General features: G+C 47.4%; 2 protein-coding genes across 2 annotated transcripts; both read right to left on the bottom strand.

Annotated features, from left to right (window-relative positions):
- Nucleotides 1-278: 278 nt before the first annotated feature.
- Nucleotides 279-767, bottom strand: Pmar_PMAR000676 (hypothetical protein; the record flags this gene model as incomplete). The annotated part of the gene is made up of 1 exon (XM_002781099.1): nt 279-767. One exon carries the CDS (start codon nt 765-767, stop codon nt 279-281), a length of 489 nt encoding a protein of 162 aa, XP_002781145.1.
- Nucleotides 768-6,566: 5,799 nt separating this feature from the next.
- On the bottom strand, nt 6,567-10,703 carry Pmar_PMAR000675 (hypothetical protein; the record flags this gene model as incomplete). The annotated part of the gene is made up of 13 exons (XM_002781098.1): nt 6,567-6,755; nt 6,815-7,012; nt 7,055-7,243; nt 7,290-7,475; nt 7,519-7,607; nt 7,845-7,948; nt 7,992-8,067; nt 8,139-8,217; nt 9,163-9,360; nt 9,744-9,929; nt 9,972-10,060; nt 10,256-10,387; nt 10,610-10,703. The coding sequence occupies 13 exons, from the start codon at nt 10,701-10,703 to the stop codon at nt 6,567-6,569; spliced, it is 1,809 nt and encodes a 602-aa protein (XP_002781144.1).
- Nucleotides 10,704-10,943: the final 240 nt, after the last annotated feature.

Raw genomic sequence — 10,943 nt, 5'->3', positions numbered from 1 at the left:
CAGGTCTTACCTGGTAAGACTTACCACCTAGATCACCCCTATTCACCCTGATGATGATATGCCAAGGATGAGCTTCTGGCTGGGATGATAATATCATTAACTAGACCCTTGCCGTCGATGAATTCACTCCCACACAACAACTTCCACGAAGTACTCAATAGCTTTGAAATAATGACTGGCTTCAACTCCTGTTCTCGGAAAACCCGGATAATGTTCCCCAAAAAATATCATCGGTAGTTCCAGTTGAAATTCCATCTCGTTATCGGAACTAAGGCCGCCTACAAGGCCTCCTGTCTGGTGAATGTTGCTCGGGCTAAAGACTTGGGGCCGCCGAACTTTGTGGGGAGGTACAGCAAGTTTTTGTAGAAGAAGATTAGTGCAACTCCCACATCCTCCCGCACTTTCTTTGGCATCTTATAGATCACAGACAGATCAACATGGACCCAACATCCCTGCTCTGCCGCGATCTCGTCGATCATGGTGTAGGGAATATTCTCAACCGTGTATGGCGTCCCAGCATAGCTCAGATTCATGTCAAAATTGGTGGAGGTGAAGTTGAAGTTACCAGATAGCTTAGGCGGTCCACTCTTCTTGACGAAAATACCATCAAGAGGCGGACAAGGCCCCGGTGAAGCAGTGCTCTGGGATGGCCCCGTTGAAGACGGCACCGCTTGGCGTAGGTGGGTTGCTGCATCAGTTTCCAAGCTGCAAATCGCGAAAATGGCCACAAGTTGAGTAGCAAGCAACCAAGTTGAGAGGATGTTCATGATTAGGGAAATGAGGATGCTATAAGGTCTATCGAATCCTGCAAAATGGACTAACCGGATATCATAAGAGTCGTTTGAGAGTGAACGCTAGGAAGAGAAGGCGCTGTTCATACCAAGCCGGTGTAGCAGCGAAGGCTTCCTTTTATACATGCGTGCACTGGCAATGCACGCATTTACAAGGAATGAAGAAAGCAGACTCGAGTATGAGCATAGGATACATTCCGGGCTATTCATCTTGGATACTAGAGCCCTTAGGTTCGTAGCCATCGTGGCTCGAGGTCTCAGTGTATGTTTCAATCGCATCTCTCCCGCTGATGTCTGGTCATTTTGACGCAAGTGAGCCATGGAAGGCATCCGAGTCGGATGATCTGACGTCATCCGCGTCACCCTGACCGTCACGGCTCCGCTGTGGGGCCGCCACATGGTAATCGTATTAAGAATTTACCAACACGGTAGACAAGTTTACAGGTAAGAACGAACTGACGAATCATCGTTACTACTCTCCTCAATACGAAGGGAAAAAATCCACCCGAGCAATCGTGGTTACGCTTGCGTGCGAATGCGCGCACACTCACACCATACCGCACGCATACTCGCAAAGGGGAGCAGCAACTAATCCATTACGTCGTGATTCGATGATTGGGTCGAGGTGTATTCTCGGATGAACAAACCAGGCAATGGTTTCTGGCCAAACTTAGCCTTGTCGAACTCGACGGGTTTAGCTCAACAACGCATTGGCGAGCAGAATATATGCGCGGGTGCGCAGCGCGGCGCACGTCGGTATGTCACCGGCGGTGATTTGGTGCTATAGATGGGCAGAATCACGTTACGGACCGTTACGGCTCACTTTTACGGTTACCATTCAAGCCCCGTATCGTAAAGTTACGGCACCGTAACGGGTCTTACGGAGATGCAGAGGACGAAACGAGGATTGGTCATTCAAGTCGCCTAAATCTATTTCGGGTGAATGCGCATCGGTAGGCAAAGCCGGCTTGGCAGTTCCGGGCCAGCCTGGGAGTATGACGGGTGAAATTTGCAAAGGAGACGCGTGGTAAATGCGAAACCAAATGTTACTCTCTCAGCGGTTCGGTTGAATCCGAGCCATAAGAAATGAGTTTAAGAACTATTTGAGCTATCGTGGAGTGCATTTCAGCGAATGTTTCCGCCACAACTCCAAAATAGCAGTTCAACACCAACCGTAAAGTCGTAAGGCTTTTCCGTAACCGTAAACTACTTACGTTACGCACACTGTAACGTAAACCGTAAGAAAACGTTACGCTGCCCATCTATATTTGGTGTAAGGACAGACTCCAGGTTCGAATCTCAGTCAGTGCGTTTCTCGCAAGAACGACCCAGCATCAGCGCACGTTTGAGTATTAGTCAGAGCTGAGTATGATCGCGATCAGGAGTAGAAATGTTCAAGATCGTGCGTTCGATCCTTGACTCATTCGGGGACTTATTTGGCCTATAATTCTTCTCTCTGTGTTTCAGTTGAGATATATACAACACTGCGCGTTTCTCGAAAATTGGTGATCTGCGACCCTAAGTGTTCGGGCCTCAGATTTCCCATTTTGCTAGCCTCGCTGCATCGTGTCACGAGTATCTTGTTCATCATTGTCTCGAAGACAATGTCTCCACATGCTCTCTATGCATGCTTTTTACATCCATGGATGGCATGGTTATCTGATACTATCATCAGCTATTTCTGTCTCAAATCAATTTTCTTTCGCTGAGTCATCTGGGAAAGATGACCGCATCGTCAGGTTGCTGTGATTTGTGCGTGAAGGTGACGCACAACTTGTGTGCGGCACAAGGATGTGTGCAAGTTTGCCTGCACACGTGAATTGATCGATTTTCCTGTAGCTAAAGCCAGGCCAACCGCTCAAAAAGGATCCTTTCTTTCACGTCACGTCGGCTACAAGTGTCAAGTTGCACAACATGGGTATCAATATCGCTGTCACATGAATGTGCTACATTTTGAGGATAAAGGCTGCTCCATGAGGCAAGGTGACTATTGGAAATTATCAGTACGATAGGCGTTTATGGATAATGCGAAGTTGAAAGTGCTCTTGACTTTGGTTCCCGCATCGGCATCACCTCCATGTGCCGCCGGCACAGTGCCGGTGGGCAATACCCCCGTAACGGAATCAGTGTATCTTTGGTGGAAACTTGGCATAGTTCTTGAGTCTGAGTACGTATCTGCATTTGAAGATGATGCAGTGATTCACATCAGTAGCATGGACTGAGTGAGGTCAATTACTCGAGAATCATGTGACATTAAGTCACCAAATAATAGCACTCATTAATATCATCGATAGCACCAGTCAGCAATTATGCGTACAGCATCATACACAGTACTCATAGACTACCCATAGCTGTCCTCAGCGTTGAATGCCTGTACAGTTGGTATAAATACTACACCACACTGTAGTTGGACTAGAAGGTTTCATGGTACAAACATTAGTGCAGAGCTTGACCACTTCAGTAATGATCCGGAATCAGTGACTTGATAGCACTAATGAGAATCAATGGACGGATGATTTTTCTCAAAAATCTGATCCTTCCATCATCATGCGCATATGACTCCTGATCGACCCGCTCGGGTGAACTATGGACCAGACAGAATCAACTTGATTCAATCAGCATGATAGATAATCACGAGTTTCAATTCATAACTTGGGCCAACAGCTAGTACTGTGTATGTGATGCAGCCGTATCATATGATATGATGATGCGATATGATTCATATCGCATCATCATCATCACCAAACCTGTGTGAATCGCCCATACGCGTTCTATGACGAGTGCGGCGCGTCGTACGTATGCACATAGAATGGCGTTCAACCAGCACTTCTCTCTCTCATTTTCACTTGCATTTCCTCTATGTTCAAATCTTCGTGACATTAACTTGACACGCGGGCCCCAATGCTTTGAAGACTAGTTTATGTTTTGACTTGGCTCAAGTCGCCTACCGAGAACACTGTTCTCAGAACAGCGATATGAGTTCAGTATCGAACGTCCTTATCCCTGAGCCCTCGTGTGAGAATGTCTCCTTGCCGCTCTGGTATCCACCTACAGAGGACGGCGTCTGCATGGACAAAAGTGTTTTTGTCATTTTAATGAATCATTTCGATTTCACCCCTCTGCCGTCCGCTAGTACCGCCCCCTTGACTCCCCCAGGACTGCTTAGCTCACCTCCACTCGGGGCTGAATCTGCTACTGCTACAAGCCACCCTATACATAGGTAAGTATCTCATGAGCTTCTCCATTATTCATATCTTTCCTCAGTTTCGTTCTCGATTCTGCGTGTACAATGTCACGGGCGGTCAAGGGTGTCTGGACGGCGACCTGTGCCCCTTTGCGCATTCCCCCTATCAATTAGCCCGTCCTAAGTCTTATCTATGCCCTTCTAAAGCCGGATATTGTCGTGGTCGTGGTCGTTGTCCTTTTGCCCATGATGAGAAGGAACTTGAGAAGTCCCCGATGCCCGTAATTAAAAGACTCTGCAAGTACCTCTGCAGTGCTCACGGTTGCAACTTGGGTGATGGTTGTCGCAATGCCCACTCTCAGGGGGAGGTTGTCTCCGGCATTAGACTGGCGGGTTCCAATCGGATTGATCCCAATAACGATTATGTGCTCTCTCTCTATCATGGTGATGTCTATAAGAACAACAAAAAACCTTCCCGCTCACTTCTCAGAGCTGTCAACAACAACAACACTCGTGGCCTTCGTATCGAATCGCTTGAGCCTTTAAAAATTCATAGCCCTTTGCAAAATGGGTTGCCTCTATCCCATCCCTCTCTGTCCCCTGTAACTCCTAGGAGTCATTCCAGCTCGGACATCACCACTCCAAACGCTTGTCAAGCCCCTGGCGTGATGCACCAAGCCCTTCTCGAGTCCGTAGCTGCCGGTGTCGTCGAAAATCAAGGGAGTGCTGCCATAGTAGCTGATATCTATACATGTTTGAGTTTTTTGATAAGCGCTGGGTTCCGAGAATCCTAAGTTATTCGAAGGTTTGTTTTTTTCTGAAGGAGGCGCTCGTTTGTCTAATGATATTCGGTGAGACATTTTTTGCGGTATATCCTGATGTTTACATCTCGTAATAATTTTCACTGGTAGTCGAGGACTCGGCTTGTTTCTATGTACTCGAGTAGACTGAAGTAATGTGAACAATAGACTTGAACGGACTTTTTTAGACCTGCCCGGTGCGGATACCGAAGATCTGGGTTTTTTTGGTATCTTGCGTATACTCAACTTAGTCAAATATTTTTGCTCAACATAGTAGTCGAATTCGTGTGTGACTTTCAAATGAGATTTTCTGACACAGTCAGCTCAGTCACCACGGCCAGTATTATGATGTTGAGTAATATCATCATCATTGAGGTCTATGAAGTAACTCCATCCGTCGTCTATGTTGAGTTCAACAAATTCTCGGTTGCAACTTTGCTTCTGCAGATGAGACACATATATACATATCCCACCCAGCTGTCGAACACGACAGCACCCTCCCTTGGGCTATGAAACAAACCGTGATCTGCGAGAACGCATCAAACTGTGGGCAAAGCATGCCGCCTACACCGTCATGGCAGGTTTTCCACAGTTGAGCAGATCCGCAATTCTCCCACACGAAGGAAGACAGTAGACATATTGATGCAATAACAATTCAACTACTAATAGTGACAACCGATGCCCAGTGCAACAACTGGGATCTGAGCTAGAGGGCACAGAGCGTTGTACACTGCTTCTAGCACTTTGCACCTCCCAGCATTTCCGCTTCGCTTCATGCTTCCCCAGGTAATTTCAGGGGTGGAGATTCTCCACTGGAGAACGTGCACTATGTGGTCTATATAAGATCGCGACTCAATTAATGGACGACTAACAGCATACCTGAGGTTGAGAATCCTGGCTCGGTTTCATGGTTCGGAACCACGAGCTACCACTGCAGCCCGGGTTGCGCATGCGGCGAGGAAGCATAGCGCATCGCAGAGCTGTTCAAGGTTGACATCATTGCCTACACCCATAACGGAGGCTGTTCGGAACCAGCGCTTCTACATTCTATAAAGACAGCCGCGAGGCGAGTAAGAGTCAGCGCCTGGGTGAGCCGAGAGGTGCAATGACCAGAACTTGAGCGAGCTCCGAGGTCCTCCGCGGGAGCCAACAGGAAATGATGACTTCTTGGTTTGCGAGTTTGACGAAATACGTGCTGCCTATGAACAGGCTCGGGTAGCTCAGGAGAGCCTTCGTCTTAGAGCGGCGAATTCATGAGGCCACCGGGCGACAAGGAAATGTCGGGGTGGACAAGTTAACACTGCGAGCTCTCAATTCATGAAGGATCCATGTCTTATCTGAAAGAAAAGATTGTTGTTCGCTGAAGCTGCTACGTATTGCGTGCTAGTACCTCGGTGCATCCTCTCATGAGGCCGTATAGACAGACGAACGGAGTACCCTTATAATCTATCATTGCAAGCATGCGTGGTCGCATGTGGCTAGATCCGTTACACGAGGGCCGTGCGAAGGTCTGTCGTAGTTGCAGTGATGATCAATACATTCTGTAGTTCATCCTCAACATCCTTTCGCTACGATGTATCCAAGTTTTTTGCCTATGACTCATGACGATAGTGAATCATTATTAATCTTCAAGATTTTACCAAGGGTACATCCTGCATCTTGGTAAATGATAATCCGTTTGAATAGCGAAATTGCTTCTGTTGCTGTTCGAACGAGGTCACAAACACAAACCAGGAGCCGAGGCAGATCACAATTGGATCATGTAATACAACGAATGCCATCAATGACGAGTCATGGTTTGTGACTTCGCAGCCAGTACACAATCATGAGGAGGCCGCATACAATCGTTCCTGTGACCATCATAAAAACGCTACGATGCTTCGGATGCCGGAGTCGCTCAGGAGCATTGAATAGGAGATCCAGATAGTTCTCTAGCATAATAAGACGGTCCTCTATCGTGAGCGTGACGTTGCCCAGTTCCTGAGGGAGCATTGCCAAGAATTATTCTTGAAGAATATCGCCGTAACTGGGAGACTCACCACATTAACATTCGGCAATGCACACAGTGAGAGATTCGGATTCATCGCGTCGACTGGGCCGAAAACAGCCGATCCATTCGGTAATAGGTGAGGCATGTTAAGAGGAATGTAACAATAGTTGATGAGAGGTGGAACGATGTCGAGCTCATAGTAGCTACCCATGAAGTATCCAACCGGAATGAGGCCCATAGCCAGCGCCTGAGGTAAAATAGAAACAAATCCTCCACCACGCTGACCAACCTTTCTGAGCATATCTCTTGAATGGATGAACTGTTCGCGCATTTGTGGTATAAAAGACATATAGAGACGAAGGAACCTCACAACGGCACGTCGGTCAAAACCGTTGCCTCGAACGTCTAGTGGTTTGATGTAGTTCACATAGACAGGAATATGATCACGAAAAACTGACTTGGTTGATCGTAGTGGGATCTGATGAACTTGATCTCAGATATGCAGGGTCGGTGAACATTCTTACTCCCATTTCAACCAACTGTCTGAGACCGTACTCAACCAGATCGTGACACATTCTGCTCATCCATATTCGCTCGCCTGAGTCGACCTTGATCACAGTAACAGGATCGAAGGTATCCCTTGGACGTGCCCAATCTTCCAAGAACCATCGCTTGAAGGTGTCAAATTGACCACCAGTCATGTTGCCAACCTAAGCGTAGCAAATGGCAACACAGTGACCGCTGAAAACTCACCAACGTCCGCGTGCTGTACTCTTTGGGCCAGAAATCTCGGAATCGCAATATGCCAAAATTACGCCATTCCAGACCAGGAATCATATCCCCTGTAGAAAAGACACAATAGGCGTGCGAGGTCTAGAGGAGAGCACTCGCCTGATAAAGCCATCCTAAGGGCTTTGATGAACGTCCAGCCAAATTCAAATTTGGTGAGATTCCTCATGCTGTCCTCGTTGTAGTCGGGGGTTTCCCTTGTCACCAAGCTAGCCAGAGTGCGGACTGCTTGCATCACTTCGGGACCTGAGCCCGGTGCATGCAAGATCTTGCGAAGCTATGACAACTACCAGTAGGGAAACCGTCATCGTCGAGATGTCCTTCGTACTTCTCGGTGGGTACCAGAAAGTGCGTTATGTTTGAATCAAACTTGGCATTATAATCTATAGTATACCTACCACACCTCACTCTCATTAGAATGCCTTATAGACCCTCACGTGTAATTCGTCCTCCTACATCTGAACTGAAGGCCACCGTGATAGATGTTCCATGGTGCCATCGATACGAACCATGCTGATGGAGAAATAACATCATTGAATTATTCCCAGTGTGCAAGATGCGTTTATGGAAAGTATTGTACTCACAAGCAATCTTGTATTCTCCAACATAGATATCTACGGTGTCGTCAGGCTCATACGCTGGCGATGGCTCGTACTCCAATATCTGCGGAGGGTTGACGCCGAGACTGGAGAGCTGGGCTGCACCTCTATGGTTCGCTCTTTGAGGAATTCATGTCGAATGGGATCTCTAGCGGCCATCGAGCTCTCCAGAAGCGGCACGCAGACACAGAGAACTCGAGTGAGAATCATTGCAGTGAATCAACCTTCAACGAGCTCTGGTCGCGAAAACAATACGTGCGTGCTCATGATCCTGGCTTGTATAGAGAAAGTATGCCCGGGGAGTTCGAAAACTTCGTGAACACATCTACCCGTGGGCAATTGTGAGGGATTGAAATCTGGAGTAATGATCATTCATATCAAGGACATTCAAGTGAACGAGATCCGAGAGGTTCGAGTTGTGGGAGTCCCCTCACAGGAGCACGTCATGCAAGTATGCGGTGGTAACGAGAGTCGGTAATGCTGATTTGTTGTACTGCATGAGGCAACCTGATTATCGAGAACTACGATTACTGGGTGATTGAGCAACACCATGGATGAGAAATGTTAGAGGCATCAACAACGTCTGTTCAGGAGGTGGGCAGTGGTTAATAGGAGGCTTAGGAGTGTACCGGACACGCACGCAAATATCCAGCGGTAACGAGGTCTTCTCTCGCTGGCATTGAAGAACGCATCGATATAATTCTCAAGCATGATGAGACGATCCTCAACTGTGAGAGTTACGTTGTAGAGCTCCTGAGATGAACTGAGTAACGGACCAGCAGCATTGGTATCGAGTGAAACTCGAAGGGTTCTCACAGCCACTGTGGGAAAATATGCACATGGTCAACTACATGTGTTGATGACAATATGAAAATTCTGAGGAAATTTGGGGAAATTCGCATCGATTTATGTACACTTGTACCCGAATTCGTGTGTAAAGCTCTATAATTAGCGAGGGAACTCCTACGCTCAGCTCAGGGAAGCGAGCATATATTCCAATACTGCTCACCACATCGCTGTTCTTCAACGCGCACAGTGAACGGTTGTTATTCATGGCATCAACTTGGCCAAAAACAACAGTGCCGTTCGCCAGTGTACGGGGCATACGCAATGGCACATAGCAGTAGTTCACGAGAGGAGACACGACCTCAGCCTCATAGTATTGCCCCATGAGGTAGCCCACTGGCACGAGGTCCATGGCAATAATCTATAGCAGAGAAACTTCACGCGCCACGAAATTCATCATATGAATACTTTTCTGAGCAGATCACGGGCATGAATGAACTGGTCTCTGAGCTTGGGTATGAATGAGAGGTAAACTCGCATGAAGCGCGCCACCGCTCTCCGGTTGAACGCATTAGATCGAACATCTAGTGGCTTCAATGAGTCGGGTTTTATATACACTGTGATGTGGTCTCTTAGCAGTGGTCTTTCCGGCCGTAGTGGGACCTAGATAACGATCATTTCGCTGAGGCTGATTGCACTCTGTTGCTTGAAGAAAGCGGACAAACTCAAATTCTCAAGCATTGACCCGTGGGGGACAGGATATTGTGCAAGTGTTGAAAGGCTTCCACTTGGAGGTGTGTTTACTTTCATCTCGGCCAACCTCTTGAAACCGTATTCGACCAAATCATGGCACATACGGCTCATCCAAATGCGACCCCCTGTATCGGCATTGATGATAGTGATAGGATCGAAGGTGTCTCTGGATCTAGCCCAGTCCTCAACGAACCAACGCTTCAGCTCGTCAAACTGCTCACCGGTCATGACGCCAACCTGAGAACTTTTGCATCAACCAGCAGTTAGGGTGAAGACGACTTTGGTGCGGTTGGTGTACTCATCTGGCCAGAAATCTCTGAGTCTCAATATACCAAAGTTACGCCACTCGAGGCCGGGTATCATATCACCTGCGAAAGGAGTGGGTAGACGAGTTGGGCAATCTCATGCCATATGACCGCGATACTCAGTCCGTAACATTGTTCTGAATGGCATATATGCTGTTCATTCATAATGCTGTGAGCGTATTACGAGTAGTCCGATGTCAGAATGAAAACGGTGTGTCATTGACGTATTGTGCATTGATTCTCGACATAGCTCACTACCCGATAGAGCCATTCTAAGAGCTTTAATAACACTCCAACCATATTCGAATTTCGTCATGTTCTTAATCTCGTTGTCCAAATCCTCGTGAGCACCACCAGCTAGAGTTCGAATTGCTTTGAGAACCTCTGAACCTAGGCATTCATGTAATCTGGCCGGGTTAGCTTGATGCAATGTTCGAGGGACATGCCTGTTGGGAAGCCGTCCTCATCGGCATCGCCTTGGTATTGTTCGGTTGGCACGAGGAAGTGTGTAATATTGAAATCAAACTTGGCATTATAATCTATAGTATACCTACCACACCTCACTCTCATTAGAATGCCCTATAGACCCTCACGTGTAATTGGTCCTCCTACATCTGAACTGAAGACCACCGTGATAGATGTTCCATGGTGCCATCGATACGAACCATGCTGATGGGAGGATGGACAAATAAGGAGAGGAAACCATCGATTAGTGTCCTCACATGCTATCCGATATTCACCAAAGTATATCTCTATTTCATCATTAGCTTCGTATCCTGGTAGTGCTTGGTATTCTAATATCTGAGTTGTGGGGAATCGATGATTGGCTAGCTGCGAGTATCGACCTCAACGGTGCCGTTCCTAAGAAACTCGTGTCGGGCAGCAGTAGGATCAGTGACCGCTGCGAACACTACTATGACGGCAGACCATAGGACTATGATCGTTG

Source organism: Perkinsus marinus (genome assembly GCF_000006405.1).
Source record: "Perkinsus marinus ATCC 50983 genomic scaffold scf_1104296943560, whole genome shotgun sequence".
In the NCBI taxonomy this organism is placed as follows: Eukaryota; Perkinsozoa; order Perkinsida; family Perkinsidae; genus Perkinsus; species Perkinsus marinus.
Note: the sequence above shows the minus strand (reverse complement) of the source record. Positions and strands in the feature narration are given on the sequence as shown.